Source organism: Athene noctua, chromosome 10 (assembly GCF_965140245.1).
Source record: "Athene noctua chromosome 10, bAthNoc1.hap1.1, whole genome shotgun sequence".
NCBI classification, from domain to species: Eukaryota; Metazoa; Chordata; class Aves; order Strigiformes; family Strigidae; genus Athene; species Athene noctua.
In genome coordinates, this window is record NC_134046.1 from 22,818,038 (window position 1) to 22,842,381 (window position 24,344).

Sequence of the window (24,344 nt, forward strand, 5' to 3'; positions counted from 1 at the left end):
TAATGATAATGTCAGCGTTTCTTTAAAGTGTTCCTCTCCATTAAAAAAACCTCACAAGGGTCGAGTGCATCAGCAGAAACTCTTTCAAGAGCAAACTCCAGCAACAGAGTTGTGTATCCTCTGTGCTAATGCTATGCACCACCTCCTTGGATAAAAGGAGATGCTCTGGAGCAAAAGACCAAATTTATTCCCAAAGTTCTTCAGAACTTCAATTCTTAAAATTTAAAGCAAAGAAAGACTGCATTTCTAAATAAGTGTGTATGTACATCTACGTATATACAGTTCCTGCAGTTCTTACAGTTTATTATGTGTTTATTATACTTCCCTGGCAGATATCCCACAGCACTAAAGATCTGAGAGAAACAGATAAGGCAGGATAATATTACTATGGGGATTTTAAGGTGTATTACTTGGTACCTTTACTGGAAGCATCAAACTAGTAGTTGTAAAAATTATGTGCCATGGGGAAGGGTTTGTTCTTTTTTCATATATTTTGTATAACTGTCAATCCAAGATGCAGGGATATAAGGAAGACCCTGCAAGTTAGGCATTAAAAAAACCTACTCATGTCAGACTGCCAAAAGGCAAGCTGGCAAGAAACCATTCTACTGGAAGCCACAGAAAACAGTGTAGCAGTCACCTCATTTGTCAGCTGCCTCCAGTTCTCCAGCAAGACACTTGCACGAAGTTGCTTCCCTCTGGGAACACTGGCTGCTCTCGTTGCTTATTTAAACTTAATCGCCATGCCTGTTCTTCACCGATATGCTTTTAAAACAAAGGTGAGACCTCAACTAGAATAGCTGCACTGATCTTCCAAATGTAAGGAAAAGTAAATCAAACTTTGTCCTGGCTGCAAAGGTGGCCTCTTTGGATGACTGAAAAAATGAAAAGCTTCTCTGGCAACTCTGGACTGCAAAAGATTGGCTCACTGAGTCTGACAGAGCCCTGAAGAAGGATAAGAATTGCTTTTTCAATGCATACTGGTGGGGTGAGCATATGGGCCAGAAATGAAAAATTAGTATTGGCACAAGAAGAAATGTGCATAAATTGAAACTGAATTAAGACAGAAATAAAAAGATTTCTAGCTCTGTGAGCAGAAAAACTGTGGAAAATGACTGGATTATGAGAAGAAAACATAGAACATGCTTGCCTGAAGTAGAAGGGATTAGTGTCAATAGCCCAGAAGTCCCATTTCAGTCTTACCCTCCTGTAATTGCTGCTGCTTTCAATTGTTATTAATCACCCAGCAGTAGCTTTTGCTATGATTTACTTCTTACAAGTGTCAGGAATAGGTTTGCTCTCAGCAAGCATAATTTTTTCAGCCTCCTTCTATCAATGGATGGAAGGGCTGGACACCACACTGGGGGTCTAATAACACCCCCAGGCCTTCATGAGTTTAGCATACATTCATGTACATGGGTACCCTTGCCTGCACCACCCATACACCCATTTTCCCATAAATGCTATATCATAGCATCATGCTTTGCCTGCATGAAGGGATTTCATGAGGTGCATCTGTCCCCCAGGAAAGACCCAGAATAAACTTTGATAGAGGACAGACACAGAGCTATTGCTAAAAAATATTCAGTGTATTTTGAAAAGAAAATATAGGCATTGATGATTTTCAGGCTGTTGCGCTCTTTCCAAAGGAGTAAAAGCTCTTTGGAAATAAATACCAGCATGACAAATGGGACAGGAAGAACAACATATTTTCCATTTCCCTCTTGATGAGTGGGCTTTATAATCCATCAATCCAGCATATATATATATATATATAGCTCTTCTAGTTGTTATACTGATTAAAAAGATCAATTCTTTAGATTGATCTGTTAAAAAAAAATGTTTTATTGTTTTACCAGTTCCTTCTTCCTAAAACTGCTTTTAAGAAACTTGGTGTTACACATAAATTCAGTAAGCTACTAAAGAAAGTACCTAATTTTCCTTTGTCTGTACTACTCATTTATGTATATTTGGTTGAATGCATGTGCTTAGAGTTTTGCTGAATCAAGTAAAAGAGCCAGATCATGACAAACGCTCGAGATACAAAGTAAAGAGTAATTTATTCTTTGTTTTGGAATTGGGTCAGCTTTAAAACCCCTTGTACTAACATGCCAAATAGTCAGGTGAAGCACAGAAATACAGGAAGAATTATGCTAATTCACAGTTCTTAAAAATATATGTATTTTAAAAAGGATATTTATGTTAACAAGATAAAGGTAAGATTGGTCTGGTGTCATCTCATTATGTCAGCTCACTACACTTTGCCGTTGACGTATTTTCAAAATCCCACAAGGGATCACTTCAAACAGCCATCCTTCAGCCTCATGTAGCCTTCAAAGGACAGAAGTCAATACTCTTCAAAAAGTCCAGGACTGAAATGAACATTAGGGCAGGCTTTTCTATTTTTGTTTTCAAATGGTGTTCTTTATGTAGCCGGTGGAAATAACTCAGTTCCCGATTAACTCTACATGACCTGTAACTTCATTTTCTTACAGAAGATATCAAGCGTGTCAGTAGAAAACTGAGTATCATTGCAAGATGTATAAAGGAAAGTGAAATGGCCCCACTAAAAAAATATTATTGAAAATGATTCTGTGATGAGCTTGCAAAATCTGCAGCCTCTCCCTACCTTTAGCAAAAGAATGGCATTAATCTTCCCTTCATGCTCTTCAGAAAGCTTTTTCATTGGTGTATGAATCAGCAAGACCAGCAACTTGCCAATGGTTTCACAGAAGGCAACCTATTCTGTTGTGTATATTGAGAAAGGTAATAAGTGTTAACTTCTTTATGATGTTAGGAGAAAATGGAATTGATAGCAAAGCACACATCACATATAGGTGCGTATTTCTAACATCTGGTGCCACGACCACTAATAACAGCACTTCAGTGTTAGCATCTTCATGGTGATATCAAACTTCTTAGGATCTCCAAGATGATTTTTTTTTTTTTTCATTTTTATAGTGACATACTGATGTAAACAATTAAAGTTAGCAATGCTTAAACTTGCTGTTAAACGATTTGGGTTGGGATGTTCAGAATTAATACAAGCTATGAGAAAGATATTAGCCCCCTTTTCAGTGATGGAGAAAGCTCAGATAATGACAGAGAAAGCCCATTATGGAGTATGGCAATGAAATGGGGGCTCTAAACCAGCACTCTGCCCACAGACTGCTCTTTATCAGAAAATGGAATTAGTTTGTACTTCTGCAAAGCAGGTGCAAACTCTGCACGAATCACAGATATATACATAAAGATACCACAAAAAACTACAGTGGAGACAGTGAGTCGTCACAAACAGATATCCATAGTACAACTGGAAGTTTGCATCTCAGGTGCCTAATGCACATAGTTTTAAAAAGCAAGTTTTAAAAATTACCAAAGAGGAAATAAGTAACTTGCCATGCTGCCTACTTGCACCAATTCCTTTCTACATGCACATAAAAGGCAACAGTCAAATCTGGTACTTGGAGCGTGAGATTCATTTACACAATTATCTAGAACACAGAGATCAAATCCTTGCAGTGTCTGTTCAGCACATCATCCTTCCAAAGCAAAAGTGTGATGTGCAGGTCTGTGCTCAGAGGCACTAAAGCAACACAGTCCTGTTCACATGTAAAAACTTGCATTGCACAGGGGATCATGGCCCTGGTACACTACGATGCTCTTCACTTAAGAGTTAAGTTAGAATTCTTGAGGCATGTGCACAACTTCATTACAGCAAGAAATTATTTATTCTAATTAGGCAGTTTTGTTTTAGCTTGGCAGCTATTAAAACCTGGTCTTAAGCAGTAATAAGGGATACTTTGATTTGTCAGTAAATTATTAGAAACGAGAAAAACTGTCCTCAAACCCTCAACCAGGGCTTACCATGCAGTTTAAGATTTCAGTTCTAAGAGAGTACCACCAGGCCATGAAGTCATTTGTTTCAAGTAGCAATTGATGACACGGCACTCGAAAACTATGTGTACAGTATGTCATATCTGTAATTGCCTCTAAAAAATTTCACCATATGTGCAGCAAGTTATTAATGAAACTGTCTAGAGAGAACAGAAAATAGGAATCTTGTCAGCAATTTGTCCTGATGTCTGAAAACATATCCTAAACTTAGCAGTTTCCAAAGTTAGAAGCTACCAATATTATTTCAGCCTTCCTAAATGCTGAAAACATTCAGACCCTATCAGTTCACGCTGTCTCTACCAAAGCTTAGTTTGCATCTAATCGGTTTGCTCATTACCAACATGATTCCCTGGACCTTTACAGAACCAATTCCTTGGACAGAGTCTCCATTCTTCTAAGTGTGAACTTCAACCCTAGTTTACAGACATTTGGCTTTACATGCAAATATATTAAAATACATACATCATTTGATTGTGCTCTCCCAACCAAACTATCCTACAGCTGTCCTCTTCGTCCCTGTATTTATGTCATCTACAGCTATTACAACTATTTTCTTACCAGAATATTAAAATGTACGTAGTGTGATATCCTTAGGACTCCACTCAAACTCATCTACTCTGCAGTAATTGTAATTTACACCTATGTTTTGAGAACTACCAGAATTACATCTACTGAGAGGGTTTGTTGATTCTAGTTGCTCAGACCAGTGGTCTCTAAAGTGGGGTGCATGCCCTTTGAATCATGATCCATTGGGGTGTGGGAAGATACCTTAAAACTTCAGTAGTACATGTATATAATTTACAAATATATATACATACACCGGGAGTGAATCCTCAGAACTTTTTTTTACTGACAGGGTACTCAGTGTAAAAGGTTGGACACCACTGGCTTGGACAACTCACTGCACGAGTCCACAGTAAGCAGTACTACCTTGCATACACAATGTCTGTTAGAAACAGAAGTCAAGTCTGTTTCAATTTATGGCAATAAGTGCCGTATCAATTAAAGATAAAGGATTACATAATTAAGTTGCATACTGGCTGTTCTATAATTCTGTCAAAAATCAGTAGCAGGCTCACACACGCTATCAATTGTCTAAATTATCTTCTCAAACATGGATATTACATTAACTTGCACCGTGATAGCTTCTGTTTTCCCCATCCCCGTAAAATAATTAAATATTATATGTTGGAGGGAATTCATTGGCCAACTCTTCTAAAAGCATTTGGATACAATTTATCCAGATGTGCTGTTTTGACAGGTGCTCTTTATCTTCTGGAAACACAGACTAGAAAATATTACTTTGTAAGGTGTGAAAACATTTCCTAATTTGTTTTCCAAACCACAATAAATAAGGTTAATTCACTTTTTCTTCCCTTATTGGCAAATTTACTACCTGTAATTAATAGCATTAGAATTCTTTTTGTCTTATTATTTAAGATGCTGCCTCTAACTGTGGTGGCATAAATTTGCTCTCCTTCACTTATCATTCAGAACAGGTTTTTACTTGTATAATATATTCATCAGAGTCACCTTCCTCTTTTCCATTTGTATGTACTTAGATTTTTATAGGTACTTGCATCACCCTGAGCTACTTAGATAACAAAAAGTCCCCATGAACAGCATAGACTTTTACTTAATCAGAACATAGCAACTGCTGTTCAGAAATGAATAACTCCCATTCGCAACCCCTAGTTTATATTCCTAAACAAAGTAATACAGTTTATAAACCATGTGACCACAACTTTAAGCATCTTAGCACATTATTATGCAGATGAATCAAGACTATAGGACTGATTTTTAGACATAAGCACAGCTTTTTTTCATTGTTGTCAGAGAAAATTCAATGTTCCTTACCCCTGACAAATCAAGACATGTTTAGATCAAATGAAACAAGAATCAAGTGTCTACTTTTAAATTTTAAGCAAATTTACAAACTAAAAATGGCAAAGTCTGTTTTCGTTTAAGTTTGGTTACATGCACTCATCACAAACTTCATCACTTGTTAAGAACTGAGAGAATTCTTGGGAGCACTTGCTAGCCTGGGCGTTTCAGAAGGTTTTACTGGGTAACTGGCACCACCTTCAGTCTCATTGCGAGCACTGGGCTGCCGAGCCAGTACTGCAGGGACACCCTGTCTGGGCAGGATTGAGGGGTTTTGAAGAAAGGTAGTTTCTGTTCCTATAATCATCCCTTCTGTAAGCATAATTTATTTTATTGCATCTATTTCCACTGGCAGACAAATTCACTTTTTCATGAGCAAACTAGGAACATATGCACTGTTCATATAATGACAAATACTTTACTGCTCAAGTTATCTTCAAATTTTTTTAATCTATGTTCAAAAAATTTATATTTGTCTTGCATATGATCTCCTGAATGCATGATATAGCAGCACAATTTTAATTTTTCTAATTTTACATATATATCCGCATTAAAATAGAACCTACTTCAAGAAATAAAACTAATCTGTAGGACTGAAGCTTCAGGTTCTCAAAGTTTCCTGAGTGGGAGTGAGCATGGAATGGAGGATTGTACATCAAGCGAGCAGAGCACTTACATGGTAGTTTAAAAGCATGAGTAATTCCCATAGCCAGGGACACTTAGGATATGTACTGTCAGTAGTAGTGCTGACTCTTTAAATTATCTGTTGAGCTGTGGCATTTCACTCTTAATATTCCTGCTAAATAATTTTCTCTTTAGATGCTACAGCATCTTCCTTTAATTTTACAGCTGACCCACTCATTACATTTTCAACTAGAAACAGGCCTGAAGCAAAACCCAGCCCTCCTCAGACCTATCACATACGGGCATCAGTTTTGATCCCTGAGCTAACCTAGAGAGGTTTTCAAAGATACTGCTTTATCTCAAGAATTTCCGCCTAAGTCATATATGAGGGTAAACGTCAAATATCCAGGCATGATACACAGACTTTGCACTTCATTAGCTTGGAGGTCATAAAAGCACTGATCTGAACAAATTTGATCTCACCTTGAAATAGTAAGATTTTCTTTTGGAGTCTTTTATATATTGTTGTATATGTAAATACACACATACGTATTGATATATACATATAAACCCAGAGACACATGTGCACATACAAACACACAGACTGTTCTCCCCTTTCTGGAGCAGTTAAATTGTTATACTACAGGGTGTATGCAATATTTAAACTGCAAGCATCTTTCAGATCTCCATACATTTTTTGTATTTCCAGAATAAGTTCCACTAGGCAGATATGTGATTGACTAAATGCCTGTAATTAATAATTGTCAAGCAGTATAACTTCTTGTGGCTTCTGTTGCACAGAGGCAACTATTTGCCATCTGAAAACATACTATTTAACTTTAAACCACCGAAGGATCCATATTATATTTCACTGCAGCATAGCACAGTGGAAAGATTACATTTTACAAAGCAGTATATGGCAAGGGAGGGCATTTTAACTCAATAACAAAGACTGAGGACTTAATACGATTCACTTCAATTCCTCAAGAGATGTGAGATCTCCCCAAATACCTCTTTCATTCCAGCCCCAGCTCCCCATTTCACATTTCTTCCTTGTTCCAAGCTTGCATTACCTCTCCCAGATGCCAGTACCTGGTTTTGTTTTCTTTTTCACCCTTTCCATTCAGTATTAAATTGCAGTGGAGGAATAATGGCCTGAATCACATGGCTGAAAACAATCTGACCACCTAAATTTATGGTTAGCTCCTTGATTTGGTTTAGTTCCACCTGAAAATGTGGTAATTCGTTTAGGTAATCTGTTTAGAGACAAAGGAGAGACGTGGAGTAAAGAAATGGTCATATTACTCTGCGCTCCTCAATATGTGAAAAATCAAACCAACACACCCTACCCCGAGTTCCCCTCAGGAATACGCCTGGATGGGAGGGAAGGTTTTGGCAGAATCCCAGCTGGACCATATTGTACCATATTTTATGACCTTTGGTATCATACAGAACTCTCATGAACCTCTCAAATGAAACTTTGCACAACACACAGCAACTCTGAGTTTTCTGTACCCATTCCTATGAGGACTGACAGCACCTCTAGCTGTTCCGAAAGGCATGCAGAAAGGCAAAAGTCTAAACCTCCCAGCAGCAGTTTTCCTTCCCTGCCCCACCATGCAACTGCTCTAGCATATTGCTCTATCAAATAAAATTTTGGTTTTACTGCAGCCCAAAACTGTTAACATCCAAAAACAAAAATGCAAAACCCAACAGAGACCAGCAGTTGATGAAGAAGTATCAGAATCCCAAGTTTCCATTGCTGACAAAACATCTGCAACTTCACTATATGAAGAGTTTGAAAGCTTGCTTACCATAATATAAATTAAATAGCCACAGAAATCACATAAGATATATGACTATTGCTTTATACTTAAACTATAAACATGAATTTATAGATTCTACAGTCTCTAGACGAAGGCTGTGCAATAAGATGATAATTTTCAACACACACTACATTCTTATAACATCTGTAGCTGTGGGAACTAAGGAATCTATGTGCCACATGGTTACAGTATCTGACATTTAAATATTGCCTTGATAGAATTTCCAAACAATTATATGAACAGTCAAGATGTGCTTGGGAATACTGAAGGAGGACAGAGGAATACTTTGAAGAGAGAAACAGCTATAAAATCTATGCAAGTTCATGGCAAGTGCTGGAAAAAGTAATTATCTTAATGTCTCAGTTCCAAAGTACCAGAAGTCTTTTTTCAGTGTGAAAGCATATTTAGACACTGTGTAGGTTAAGAAGTAATGCTATTAAATAGCAGAAAAATTAAAACAAAAGCAAGAAAGAAACTTCTCTTGCAGCATTATCTCATGGCACTCTGAATTTACAGTCCTTCACACAGTGTAGCCACGTGAGGCACTAGATGAAGGAGCCACAGCGTCAGCTTAAATCCTATGCAATACTACAGCTTAAAGGCTAACATTTAGCATCTTTTGTTGCTCAGAAATGATCTTGGTTTAGAGGACTTTCTATTGAACGGGTGTAATTTTTAGAAAATGATTGTTCCTTTCTGAATCACAGAACACAAAATGATAGGATACATGTCTTTTTGCCTTCCTATACGCTTTGTTCTCCACATCCTTTGCATGGTCTTATTATATAGCTAATCATATGCTAAAACTGCTTTTAATTTAGCCTGTGAAGACAGATTGCTGTATGTGGACCACTGAGTGGGAGCAGGGTTTAGCTTATATTAAAATGATGAAGTGGGCCTACCAGCTGCCCAGGCAGGTTGTCAGTCCCCTCTGGTACTACGAGCAATCAGAGAGTTAAACACATGCATGGCTTTTGTTTTCACAGCCAAGGTACAAAAACAACAAACAAAACCAATAAAAACAGGAGGCATCATCTGCAAAACAGCCAGCTGATCACAGTCAGTATGAGGGCCATTTGGAAAGGATATTAACAAGGCACATAAATGTGTTTACCAGGTAACAGGGTTGATCCCTGTAAAAGCAACTTAAAATAACAAATAAATGGAGCTGCTTAGTTTTAAAAAAGGGAAAAGTGGGATGAAGGGACAGGAAGAAAAGGAGGGGAACAAATAACACAAGACTTCCAAAGCTCACCCATTAAGAGTTCCTTGTAGATCAGCACAGGCCGAAGTGCTCCTAAGGGCTTGTTTACATTCCATTCCTCTATCAAGTCTTAATACATCCAGGTTTAGATTATTATTTTTTAAAAAAATTCTTCTTTCAAAGTCAATTTTGGGTAAATAATTTAAAAGCCTGTGAGCTGGAGGCTGTATGATTCCAGAAAGGCTTGGAAGCCAGGATGCAAAGCCCTTTGGAACTGCCTGTCAGCTTTACACATCACTTCTGAAATTAAGCATGTTAACAAACTATAATTAAAACAGATTATCAGCCACCTGTGCTTATGGCTTTAGCAAGGTGCTTGGCCACGGTGCTAGTTACATCAGAACAGATATCGGTGTTAGCCCACATCCACAGGAAGCTGGGGGACGGAGAGGAAACTTGACTGGCAGCATTCAGAAACGCACAGCCAGGCTGGTCCCACAAAGTACACTGGCACTGTGTACCTGTGTACATACTCGGAAGGAAATGCAGCAACAGTGTTTGGTACCTACATACGTGATATGTCAAACTCAGGTTTACTGCTTAACACCTATACAGAGAAAAAGAACTCCCTAAAGATACAACAAAACACCTATTTTTGTGGTGTGCCTCATATAGTATTTTGTTACTCCAACTTTGGATTTATTATGTCTTTAAACACATTCTTTTTTAGGACATGCTAATGCATTTACTAAGAAATATCTTTAAGCCCAGATGAAGGTTTGTTCAGAGAGCTCTAGAGCAGGATGGTTTCAGTGACTGACATTTTTGCTGCCTTGACTGACATGGTCTGCTTCAAGTTCCTAAAGCTACTTAAAGAAACTAAACAATATTGCCCCAAATGAGGTTTGTCTCTTCATTAAAGTGTTCAGCTTTGAGGTTTGCTGGGGCATTCAGCACATCCCAAACCCAATTACTTAAGCAGCTTTCTGTAAGAACATGTCTACTGCAATCATTGTATTTCTTCTACCCCTGAGCAATAAAGACACACTAAGAGGGCACAGAAGAAAAGATGAAGAGGTCTACTCTTTTAAAGATTCCTGAAAATAATGTTTCTCTGGGTTAGTATCATGTTGTTGTACACATTTAATTGAATCTACACCTCTATAATATCTAAAGCTATAAAAGACATGGTAAAATTAGCAGAAAAGCGACACCACAGAACTGACCTAATGAGTAGAAACTGTTAACTGTAGAGAATAAAGAGCCTGTTCTACGCATCCTGTTAACAGATCGATTCCTTCAACTTCAGACAGCAGTTTATTTCTGATGGTGTCTTCCCAGTTCTGAACAGTCAGAACAGACTAGCTCACAAACTACTTCATAGAAGAAATATTTTATTGCTATTATTGTAGCAAGAGTTCCAAAGTTTGCTTTATTTTCAAAAACAAATGAAGGATAACTGAAAACTCTAAGACAGCAGAATTATTTCAAAAGCCATCAGTTTAAAGATACTAAGATCAGGCACACTCCCTATCATTTTCCAAGTTCATTGGTTCCCTCCTGAGGGCAAAAGTGAAACCCCTGATGAAGTTAGTGGGAGTTTCACCACTGAATTTCAATGGCACCAAAACAGTCCCTTATAAGTTGCGTTTATCATTCATTAGAACCACATTTAAACAACAGATTTATTTAAAGATGGATTCAACAAGAGTAATCACAGAACCCATCAGAAGGAAAATTCATCCCAATTCTAAGCACAGCATGCAAACTGCATGGACAGACTAGCACAGAGCATCTGGAAATGTACTGGCAAAACCCACCAACCTTGGGGTAAACATTCAAGCTGAGTGAATTCAGGCCAATCTATCTTCCAGGTTTATGGAAGCTTAAACTTTAAAAGTGTGCATGTGAATCTTTTGGTTTGCCTTTTTTCTTTTTTTTTTTCCTTTTCATGTTTGATATAGTTTTTCTAGTAACAAAAGCAAGAATACTGTACTTTTCAAACACAAACTCACAGAAGATCTAAACCAGCACTTCTCTAAATTATTTAATTCAGTCTTTGCTCTAACTTAGACTTTGAATCTGAAGTTTTGAAAGTATTTTGAATACTAGCCACAGTTTGGGAATAGGACCAGTTTGACCTTTGTACTCAATGCAACATAAAATAGATTACAGAAAATTAATGAACGCAATACTCAGTTTCTGTTCTGTTAAGACCTTCTTGCCATATCTTATAGAGTTCAGAATCCGCTTCTGTCTTGCTTATTGCTTATCTGTAAACTCCTGAAGCACTCTGGTTTTGAAATTTGAACCAAAAGAAACTGTAACCTCCTACCATGTAGTCTTCCAAAACTCAAAAAGGCTATAAACACCAGGAATTAGAAATTTAAGTCCTCATCTCCTGACAGAGCTCACTCTACAATATTTAAGATCTTTTTAAAAAATACAGAATTAAATCATCATGTCACCACTTGCATTACCTAGGCCGTTTATTAGTAGCATATAATAAAAAACAAACCCAAAGACAGATACTATATTGCTGTATTTTTGTATAGCTACCAGTGATAAGCTTTATGTTCAGTCTCTGCTTCATCAGTGGTAATCATCAAAATGGTTTTAAATTTGTATTGATTATCCTATAAAAACATATAGGCTTAAACTATCCACAGAAACAGCAAAAGTAAACACTAATAATGTTACCCCTCTTTCTCCTCACCCCCATGATCGTGTGCCTTTTATTCCTGTCTCTTTTTTTAGGGCACCCTTGGAAACTCTGACTGTAGAAACTGCTAGGAAGGGAATGCTGAACAAAGTACCTCTCAAGCAGTAGAACATACACTCTGGGGGAACTTTTCCTCCTAGCTAAATAATTCTTAGTAAAAGTCAATAGAAAAACCATATAAATATTTGATAGGAATATAACAAATTGCCTTAATACTGGAAGGGTGAGAGAAAAGAACAACAAAAAAAAAATCCAGTGGAACATCTGAACCCATCTGGTAGATAAGTCATGTACAGATATCAACCATCTGGGATTTGAACTTTATACCTGACCCCTTGGCTGGACAGCATTTGTTGCCATAGCTGTTTAATTAGAAGGATCTCCAGCTTGAAGAGGAGGAAACACTTGAAAAATATTTGCTGAAGAACAATATGCCTTAGTTTGAGATTTTTCCAGTGTCTTCCTTTCATTCAAGAACTAATGTCGTTATATTTATTTGCATGTGGATTGATTATATTAAGCCTTTTGCAGCCATTGCGAGGAATTACTTTGTGACACGTAGGTTGAAGGGGAAAAAAAAAAAATCTTCAGCAGCAGTAAATTCCCCAGACACACCACTGATTCATTCAACAAAAGTAATTACTTTAGCAAATGTTTGTGTATTTTAATGCCAAGAAGAGGATTCCAGGTATTTTTAAAGCTGGTTAGAGTTTGTCAGTCTAGCTGATATTCAGAAACTTCTAGTCAATTTGATGTAATATTGACACACCACTTAATTAGGAAAATAGGATATTTTTCCAATGAAAAGATTTTATCTTTAACAAATGTTACATTTCATTCTTATTAATGTATTCAGACCTGACATCATATGGTCCCTAGATTTCCCATGGAGGTATAGGTTTTAAAAGTCCAGAGGGAAATGATAATACCATACACTGATTTGTTGACATATGAGCTCTGAATTACCATTAGAAAAAAATTCCAAGGTCTGCAAAGATAATTTCACAACCCAAAGTGCATCCTAGCCCTGTGCTTAGGAGTTTTAAAAGCTTTTTGAAAGGAAAGTTATGAATGAATAGCACACATTGGGGCCAGATCTTAAAGCAATTTTTTAAAGCATTGCGCAAAGTTCATCTCCCTTTTTAAAAAACACTGACTAGTTGGACAAAATGTTTCCCTCCCCTCTCAGAAGATTTAGACATAGCAAAATTAATCTTTTGTGCTTTGACAGACATGAAAAATTAGAGACAGATATGGAAAAGGATAAGACTAGCATCACAGGTCCCTTGTTTTCTTACCAGTGTCATGTGTTTTAGACACGCATGGATATGAATACCCTAAGGACATAGATGTATTTTTTTCTCTGACTTTGATGAAAAATTAGGTACACAGTTCTTGTTATTAATAGAATCATTTGCCACTGGTACAGAGGAGGCAAAGACCACGCATCTGACCTCACCACTTAGAAAATGAAAGACAGAATAGCCCCACTGAGCTAACGGTTCTGAACAGGCACCAATAGATAGCAGGTCATCACTGTGCAGAAAAACGTCTCTTGACAGGTTAGACTTAAGTGAGGGAAGTGTGCTAGTGGTTTTTTTTTCCATTTCCCTAAGAGTGTAAGAAACTCACAAAAGCTTTTCTTCTCCACTTCTGAACATATTTATTTTCATTTTAGAAAATTCAGCTTTATGCTACCCCAGAATTACTACTGCAGAAAACTAGGTAGTCCAGGATACCTTCAGGCCCCAAATTCAGATCATTTACAGTCACCAACAATCAGATGAAAATTTCTATAAATTGTATAGTATTAAGGCATAGGTTCTCAGAACTTGTCTGTTCTGAGAGCTTAGTCCTCATCTCTAGGGTTTCCTAACATGACTATCTAAACTACTCAATTAATAAAAAGCACCAACAAACCAGCAACCTTTCAGTATATTTACAAACACAATCCAAGCGTCTTTCCTCTCCTCAAAATTGCTCTACAGTATTGACCACTCATGTAGCCTTCCCTGTGTGCTCAGAGCTTTCCCATGAGGCTCCTAAGTGCCTCAAATACACTGTCTTTTCTTTAAAGTCCAAGGAAATGATCAAATATTGATTCAAAACACTACTAAGCCAGTAAGCTTATTTAATGGTTGAATACATACCATGAGATATAGAGTATCAAATACAGAAATAACTTGCACAGGGGTTTTTGTGTGTGTTTTTGTTGGATCTATTTGTTTTAAAAAGCAGCTGAATAGTGACACACCTGCTACTACTGCTGTTTAATGCCTGAGTCATCTCTTAACAGTACTAGGACTTGTATTAATAAGGGATATGTACATCTTTCAGCAGCTATGATTTTCATTTTGTCTATCTTTGCATGGACACCCACCTGCATCTCTGCTTTCAAATGGCATATATGTCACATACACTTTAAGGGAGTCCACTCCCAAATTCTTTGAAAGCTTCATTGTTTCACTGTTCTAGAGGAAATGGCTCTGACAGTGTGGTTATGCTTTTGTTTGCTGAACATTTCCTCCAGAAGGGACAATGGCATAGGAAGCCCCAATCATACTAATCCATTAGCCTTGACCTGTTTTTTTGGCAGCCTATTTTTACTGTGGATTCTTTTCCTTATCTATCACCACGCAGCATAACGGATTATTATTCCAACAAAACCAACATCTCAGGACAATCGGATGGGAGGAAGCAGGCTAGGCCCAAAAAGTATTTATGGACTATCATTTACACCCCCTTCAGCATAACTTCTAATTCTCCACCCCATTCTTACTCCAAGAAACACCAAGGCTACGCCTGCCTCTGCAAGGCAGGGATTAAGTGGAATAGTCTCCCGAGGCGTGGGTAGGAGCCACTGGGCAAGGCTCAATCTGAGGAACAAATCTCCTCAGGTACTTAGAATATGCAGGTGGAATAATCAGTAAAATGCAGTGGTTTCAGAGCCTGAAAGAGGATAAACATCTTGGGAAAGTTTTTTAACTTTAAGGTTCAGTTTCTTTTCCATGTGTTTGTTTTCAAAGAATTAACACTGGCCATTTGGAAAGAATTCAAGTATTTATCTCACTGGCCCCTTTCCTCCACAAGTGTTTGTTACATTAACTTGAAAATATACAGACAGTGAAATTCTACCATCAGGTCTTTGTCTACATGTCCAGAAAAATCACACAGCTGAGCACACTGCAGGACAGAAGTCTTGAGTATTGCTAATTGTGGAAAAGTGCTTAAATTCAGAGCTGTGTGCCTATAGCAGTTCAGATTAAGATCTCCTACTAAATAGTCAGATTAGAAAGTATGCTTTTTATAATGCCTGGTTTTCACTGATTGTGAAACATCAAAAGATAATTTCAGACAGATAATAAGTTATTGAAGAGATCAATCTGCCCCTTTTTAATTGATCAGGTGAAATAGTTCATTCTTCCCAATTTAAACGAAAGGGAATTAGGCCATATAAACATCTGCTGACACAAATACATCTACCTATGCAAAATTCACACTTAGCAGTGCACAGGCCTGCATATGTTCTGTGGACATCCAACAATTCTAAATTGCAGCTGAGCTTTAAACCTAAGCTGAGTCCTAAAGATTAAAAATATACAATTTAACAAATGGTAACTGTTAATTTGGTTCTCAAACTTCTGTTAAATCAGCTTCCATTTCCTTAGGAACATAATAAAAACCAACAATAACAGCACTGAAGCTGTTTCTATGGCTTTTAGAAAAGCTTTTACAAAGCATTTTTATAACTGTATCTGCCAGTAATAGCTATTACTTCTATCCATTTCTTCCAAAGGTAAGCAAGACTCTTAGATAAGAGGATCCAAAGCAAGAGTACAAACGTGCCTTTTATCTTCCAGGAGGCATCAGAAGCTCAGCATCTTGTTCCCACAACTTTCTCAGAGGTTACTCAGATCTACCCCGATCTGCAGCAGCCAGGGGCTGGGGTGCCCTGCCCGGCCAGCCTGCTGCAAGGTGGTCAGCACAGCCCTCCTTGCTGAGGAAGGGCTGCCCGCAGGCACACGCTTCCCCTGGCCAGAGCCTGGGCGGGGAGACAGAGCCAAAGAGTCATTTCAAAGTCAGAGGTGGAACAAATGTTCAGAAAACTTGATTCAAAGAGATCCTCTTCCAAGGCTTGTAGGCAATGGATGAGACTGCAACCCTGCTGTCCTTTTACTACAAAAATGTGTTATCCATAAGACTCATAACATAGTCTGAAGGCTCCCAAGCAACAGAAAGGTCATACTTCCCTTTGCACCAGCCTGCACTGGCTTTGTATTCTGCCTTTTTGACAGTGCTATCACAACCTGCCCAGGTATTTGAAAATATCTCTTGCTTTAACATAAAAAAGCATACAGGCTGCAGGTGAAATAGTATTATCAGATCTCTACCAAAGGTCATAGCCAAACGCTTCTTGTCATGGAAGTGGCAGCGTACACAGCTAATGTTAACTGCATAATGGAGCACAAACAGTGGCACAGTTTCTCAAACAAGTGAGTTGTCACACTAGCTTTACTTTATGTGCAATATTCAGCCAACTGGCAGACAACGCAGAACAAATATCACAGGTACTACACAGGCACAGTAGCTCATCCTACCTTAATTCAGCAGCATAAGAGTTCAGATGCTTTTACCAAGGATCTCCTCTGAAAGATCCCATTTCTTGATACCTGAATAATGCGAAGTTATACTCAGGAAAGCAAGTGGTGACAGAACTGTGGCTGTGAACATAACCTAGTCCTCAAGAAGATGTGGCAAACAATTGCGTTCAAGACTTCCATATTAGAAAAACAATTTAAGTTAAAATAAGTAACTTTCAGGAGAGCGGAATCAGGCCGCTTCGTGTCAGGGTGGCAGTTCCCCCTGTGTAATTTACAGTCATGGTGTTGCTCCCTGTACAAAACAGGCCCCATTAGACCATGAAAGTAGCCCCCTGATGATATGAAAGAATACTATTCATTACTCTGATATCACAAACTAACGAGAATTCATTAAATGCAAAATGCCATGCATGTTGCTGAGACTTTTCTAGAAGATCATCGCAGGTGTGACTAACTCAAGAGCATATTTAATTTTTAATTGATCAGTTTGCAGCATGCAGGTTTACACCTCAGTACGCTCAGCATGGAAACGTTCCAGAAGTATAGCAGGTCAAGCAATCGTGCCTTGCCTACCTCAAGTTTTGCTTAAGTTTCATTAATTGGTCAGAGGGTTTAAAGTAAATATGTATGTGATGAGCTTTGATTATTTATTTATTTATTTATTTATTTATTTATTTATTTATTTGTCTGCTACTGCAGTTGTCATGAGTCCCCAAACTCTCCTAATGAAGCAGTTCTGCCATCCCCCCCACTGGTGGTGAGTACAGGAAAAACCTCAACAATTTACTAACTCTTCAAATGCTTCAGTCACTTGATACCTGTCAGGCAGTTAATTATATGAATGAATTTATTGTCTCCTGCTAAAGCATGACTGAATGCAGGACACTGCTTACTGCATAAATTCTTGCTGATTTTATGATTATTGTCAAAGAAAATGATTAATGGGCAGATAATGCATGGAGAACAGCAAAAACATAACAAGAATTAGAAATTATACTTGTATAGCAAAACTAATTCCTATTAGAAAAGGAATAAAACCTTTACCAGGCATTTAAGCAGAGGTCTTATTCATTAAAATCATTCACATACCGTGCTTTTCATACTATGACCAATCCACAGTATCCACTGATGTTAATCACACGATTCATAAGCATTAAATTGATCAGTACTCACCAATTACTACAACGTCATCTGACTCCTTCTGGAAAATGCATGATCTTGTTAAAACCAGATAAACTCAGAGCTTCCTTTTCTCTTTACCTAATTTGCTTTACAGTCCACTAGAAGATAACTCTGTTCAAACTGAGGAGCAGCAAACTTCCGTATCATTTGTTTCCTGTCTATACGTTCAGAGCAGAAAAACACAAGCCTAAAGGCTGCTTCAGTTCTTAAAATATAAAAAATGCAAATCATTTAATAATCTAAGAGCAACAACAAAAGCAGTATCCTTCCAAAACAAATCCTAAATGACAATTTCTAGGTAGGTCTAAGACATCAAGCATTGGGACCAGCAGTGGAAGTAAGTGCAACCCTTGAACAGTAGCTCTGGTCTAAAAGTTGCCACATACATTTTTACCATATGCAAGACCTACAGCAAGCATTAAAATACAAAAAGCTACCTTAAATATAACTGGACTGCTCCATCACTAGACAAACAATTTTACCAGCTCAGTAATCTATGGTTCTGCATCAACAAGCTCTTTTGAAAGGTCTGTGTAAATAAATAATAAAACAGTCTGTTAACTTCTCTAGAGTGCCTTGGATTAGGTTTCTGACTTCTAGGGTTTCAATGCATATCATTATATCTTGCGTCAGGACAGGACAGAACTTCAGCATAGTTTAAACCCAGGGCTGCTCTTGGCCCAAACCAAAGGTTTGAGCTAAACATTGATGCAACTATTTTAATGCAAAGACATGAAAACTCAGAAGAGGGGTAGAAGTTGATTCCATTTTTAGCTAACTATCTGACCTGGCTTCAAGTCCTTTTGTACGGAAACAGCTCAGTAGACTCAGCCTTAAAATAACAGAACTTTTGCAATAAAACTGATGTGGGCATTGACTAAAACCAGCCTTCATATCTCACACTGGTGCATCATTTCCATATTTTGCAATTATCTGACCCTTAAAGAACACACAGTCTCTAAGTGCATAAGGTACCTTGACTTTTTGTACAGGAAAACACACGAACAAGCAGCACTGCTCCTGGACTGACAGTTTCTGTATACTTTCAAGGCAGCTGACCCTCACCCCTGCGTTTTCTATGTGAAGAAAGGCTTAATTATGTGCAAATATTGCAACTTCTGTGGTACTTTTCACACTAAAACTCAAGCAAGGATTAAACTGAAATCGCTACTGTCTCTAACAGCCCTTACCTATACATTTTTAGCTTTTAGCAGTAATACAGCAAGTGATGCACAAAGACAAAAAGAGCATAGTACACGACAAAAAGGGGCACATGAAAATATTAACTAGGAGCATTTTAACGAGTGCTCATAGCAAAAAAAAAAAAAAAAAAAAAAGGCAAAAGGAGCTGATGGATGAGGTTCTGTTCCTCTGCTCTAACAGATCTGTAACCCATAACCTGTTTAAGCTCACTGTGTCCTTCCTGAACTTAAATCAGAAACCACTAATTTACATGAATAATCAGATTGAAATAATCCAGCCGTGTAAACACAGATACGCCCTAGCTGAACAGAAGCAACATTTAAAGACAGTTAAAAAAAATATCAGTGCTAAACAATTCAAAGCAATGTTTAAATCACCCCTTGAACAAGTCTGCTTTAGGTAGAGCAACTAAGCTCTGAGGAATTAATGCCATAAGGATTTCTTTTCTAGATTCCTATACATAGGCCAGACAATAGGAGAAACACGGTACACTTTACCCAAGCAATGTATTTTAGTATGCAAAATGCACAGGACACATTCACACACTCCTAATACAGAATTCTAAAGATACCAACTTCATCCTAACCTCACAATGATTTGTTATACTGGCATCAAGAGCTTATTAAAAATTCATTAAGTGCTGTGTGGCTATTGGCACCGTCATGCTGAAGAGATCTTTTAACCCAAAGGAAGGTTTGCACCAGAATAATTACAGTTGTACTATATTAAAATACAAGACTAATGGCTATAGAAAGCCATACTCTATATGAAGATTAAAGCATCCAGACTACTAATGATGACTTGCATTCAGTTTTGTCTTGTAGCTTCTCAAGTGCAGCATTTTGCAGATGACAAAGAAACCCACACATAAACTGAATACAAAAATAAACACAGTCTGGAGATACAGGAGTCAACATGGAAGATTTTTATTGTTTTTTTAAATCTTAGAAGTGAATTTTTAGTAATTCTTGTTAGCCATAAAATAGCTATAGGAAAATCACTTTGTTAACGTCTGATCTTAAGGAAAGGTGCCAACTCTATTGCTCACTACTGTAACAATACAGAATATATATTCTCCTTTTCTGAGGTAAGTTTCACAAACATTAACCCTGCAGATGTCAGGAGGAATATCTGAGGTGGGTATTCTAATTTCCATTTCACATGAAAACTGAAATGCATAAATTAAATATCTGATCATATACCTCATTATTGTTGGTTACCTGTGCTAGTTAAATAGCCATAAGAAGAAAACGCTGCTGATACTTGCCAATGGCTCTTAGTCCTGTCCCTTCAGCCCATACTATCTCCCATAAGGTAAAGTCACACTTCAGCTGTGTGAGCACTGTGTCCCCCTGCTCTCCCATCATTATACTCACTTGCCCTATGCGGACACAAGCTTTTTTTGTGGGGCCATGTGGCGAACCCTACCACTGCAACCACCTGGATGGAAACCCACCTCGTTTTCTCGCACTGTCTTTCCCATGCTGGTGCTGTGCATGGACAGGCTGGAAAGAGGAGCTGCAATAATGTCTGGGGCAATACCATCACTGAACATGAACGTGGACTAACACATTCATTGTATTATTCTTTGACATTAGCTCCTGTTCAATGCATTATTATTATTTAGAGTAGTTGGAGCTTTCATGATGCAATGTGGATGCTCAGAACATTTATGAATAACCCTCTACACAAGTTACACCAAACTGCCTCTATGTACTCCAAACTTCCACGACCGTCCCTCCCTACAAAGCTATAGTAGCTCGTGCTGCCCAAAATGCAATTAAAGCCCAACTAAGACTCTTTCACTTGTCCAAGTGTTATTTTTACTTGATGAAAACACAGCACTGTTCTATCAGTCTTCAGAAAAAAACAAAACCAAAGCAGACGACTAAAAATAAAGTATGACTAAACCAAGATGGAAAATGTTTGTAGCAGAAGGAAAATAAGTGAAGAAACTCCATGACAACTCATACTGAGGACTAATTCTTACTTTTTTCCAGATGTGTTGAGACTAAGAACTAACTATTGACTGTTTTCCTCCATTACTTGCAAATGGAACTTTAAGATGCAAGCCGAAAACTATGCGTTACGTTACTATAAACCCTCTAATTTATTCTCTGTGGGCTGTGGATCTGCTGATTCAGATAGCTGCAGTCTGCTCTTCTAACCACTAACTCCATCCTTACAGACTGGCTGGCATGTAGCATGTTACCGAAGGAACAAGAAATTCTTCATGCAGCTATCTGCTCCCCATCTTCATATAACACATGTTCCTCTGTTTTAATACTGACATGACCCTGTAAGTACAATGGCTAATCTGAATGTGTTGACAAACAATTTCCTAATTATGTATTTGCCTATCTCCCACCTATGGTGAGTTACTAAAATGTAACTTTAACAGAAGTAAATGACTACTGATGCTTTAACCCCAGTTCAGCTTTCATTCTTTGCAACCCTCTGATTTTGGGAGAGTTATCCACCTGCAAATACCATCATAAGTGGAGATTCACCAGCAGAGGAAAGCACTGCTATTTAGTGCGATATTCCCTCGCAGTGAACTTCAGAGAGGTGGGAAGGGCACCGTTTGCCCTCCGCACACATACTGGGACAGCAGTGGGGTCAATGTGAAGGGCAAGTGACTGAAGCAGAGGCGCTGCTGTGACAGCACAGCCAGCAACACTGCTCTGCCCCTCACTCTGGAATAGTGCCGGTGACAAACACCATTATTCCCCTTTTCAGAAATAGCAGAGACAACTTGCAGTGCTCTGGGCAGGAATACTTAACACCTCTTGTGCAGGTAGTGACTGCTGTTGCCAAGGAGAGTCAAAAATACTGCAGCGTGGCATGAGTCACTGCTGGCCCTGGGGGAGACTGGCTTGGCCAAGAGAAGAGGATAATGATCCTGGATCCCACAAGGTGGAAACACAGTGCCAATCCGACAGGAATGACAACTCTCCCCCTGGATACCTGGGAACACCAGCTCCAGGTGGGCACCATCCTGGGGCTTGGGGATCACCTCACTGCTTGTTCTATGTTTTGGGGGTGTAGCCAGACCCTGCCTCTCCTCGTGCACCTCGGGAGATAGCCTGGTAATGTCATAGGCTTCACACAGGCTCAGAGAACTGAGCTCTCCGAAAGGACAGAAGTTTCACATTAAGTGCCACAAGCTCAGCTTTGGTAATCCCTTCACCTTTATAATTTCTGCAATTTTTCCCTAGGAGTAGGTCAACATCCCACAGAAGAAAAAAAAAAGACATAATTTAGACAGTGCAGTATATTTCCACATGCACTGGTTTTGGCTGGGACAGAGTTAATATTCTTCATAGTAGCTGGTATGGGGCAATGTTTTGGATTTGTGCTGAAAACAGTGTTGGTAACACAGGGATGTTTTGGTTACTGCTGAGCTGTGCTCACACAGAGCCAAGGCCTTTTCTGCTCCTGACCCCACCAGCGAGCAGGCTGGGGGTGCACGAGAAGTTGGGAGGGGACACAGCCAGGACAGCTGGCCCCAGCTGACCCAAGGGACATCCCATCCCATATGGCGTCATGCTCAGCATATACAGCTGGGGGAAGAAGGAGGAAGGGGAAGAACATCTGGAGTGAAGGCGGTTTTCTTCCCAAGTCACTGTTATGGGTGATGCTTTCTGGAGATGGCTGAGCATCTGCCTGCTGACAGGAAGTGGGGAATGAATTCCTTATTTTGCTTTGCTTGCCTGTGTGGCTTTTGCTTTACCTATTAAACTGTATCTCAACCCACAATTTTTCTCACTTTTACTTTTTTGATTCTCTCCCCCATCCTGATGCAGGGGGAGTGTGCGAGCAGCTGGGTGGAGCTTTGTTGCCAGTCAGGGTTAAACTATGACACTGCACTACACCATTCTGCCCTCTCCGAAGCTTATTCCAACATTACCTAAAGCTCCCCATGAAAAAAGTAAGCCACTGCATTTTTGTCTAGTGCTACACATGTATTTCACCTTGCTAACAAGCATGACGCTATGATTTTAAGGTCTAGCCATGTAAACTTACATACGCATGGATGTAGAGGATCTCTCTGCCCCCAAACCATACAGTCTAATTAAAATTAAAACAAAGTCTCTGTCAATTTTGGTTTTAAAGCTGTTGGAGTCCAATGGAAACAAGACCAACCCTAAAACCCAGTTAATAATAATTTTCCCTTTGGAGTGGGACTGTTTTCTCAGTGAGGCATAAAACCCCTCATTCAGACCTCGTGCATACGTAAGGAGCTGCTGTACAAGTGGCCCAGTGTAGTCAATGCAATACACTGCTCTTCGGTGCCGCGGCACCAGGGGCCTGTGGAAATGCTTTTACCAGGGCAGCTTACACACAGAGGGAAAAAACACACTCACTCTACTGGTATAAACCACGTTGAGGCTGACTGAAATCTCCAGCAGGGGCTGCAAGGGGCTGCACAGTCTTCTAGAAAAGGGAGGAGGCAGCGAGGGAGAAAGACTGGTATAGCCTCATATTTGATGGATAAGAACAGGAACCAGAATGGTTACTGAAGCCTTCCGAAAGTGAAGTGAGAGTTTCAGGATTTCTGAAGGATATCGGGAAAGGCAAATTAATGTGGTAGAGATCTTTTTCCACACAGGAAAAAAATTTCTTTTCTGCTCTCAAGCTCATTGGTGTTGCAACCAAAGAAAACAGGATTTGTTAAAACAGCCAAACACATTAATTGAAAATACTTACAGCACTGTAACAAAGAGAAATGTTACTTCGCATTATGCTAGCTGGGGGAGCCAGCAAGCTGCTCTATAAATAAGCCCTGCTGTAAGCAATTAAGCTAATATTCAACCTACATATTCTGAACAGTAATAAGGTCACTGATAAAAGAAAGAAACGGCTGTTTAAGGGTGAGCAAAACTTGCAGGTTAAACTTCAGAAAAATAGCCACACCCAATTGCTCCGAGGAACCTCTGAAGCTTAGCCTTAGTAGGAACATACACCTTTATAACTTAGAGGAGTTTTGCACAGGACTTTTCTCAGGCATTTCCAGCAGTACTGAGGTCAAGATGAACATCTGTGTTGTAAAGACTGTTTCTCTGGATTTAAGCACTGATCCGGTTTGTTTCAGGCTTCCCCTCTGCTTGTGGTTCTAAACGCAGATCATAAGTAAAACAATTTTTATCTTAATCGAATCCTCTCTCAGGGATTATTTCCAGTTTCTGTTATATTGACTC

General features: G+C 38.8%; 1 protein-coding gene across 12 annotated transcripts in view; it reads right to left on the reverse strand.

Moving 5' to 3' along the window:
* IQSEC1 (IQ motif and Sec7 domain ArfGEF 1) overlaps positions 1-24,344 on the reverse strand; it is a 356,135-nt gene that overhangs the window by 116,173 nt on the left and 215,618 nt on the right. The window contains exon 1 of one of the 12 annotated variants that reach the window (XM_074914143.1): positions 9,487-9,696. The exons of the other annotated variants lie outside the window; for them this stretch is intronic. Within the exon in view, the coding sequence (XP_074770244.1) occupies positions 9,487-9,551 (65 nt within the window). The 5' untranslated portion in view covers positions 9,552-9,696. Of the gene's footprint in view, positions 1-9,486; positions 9,697-24,344 lie in introns of those variants that run through there. 12 annotated transcript variants of the gene reach the window in all.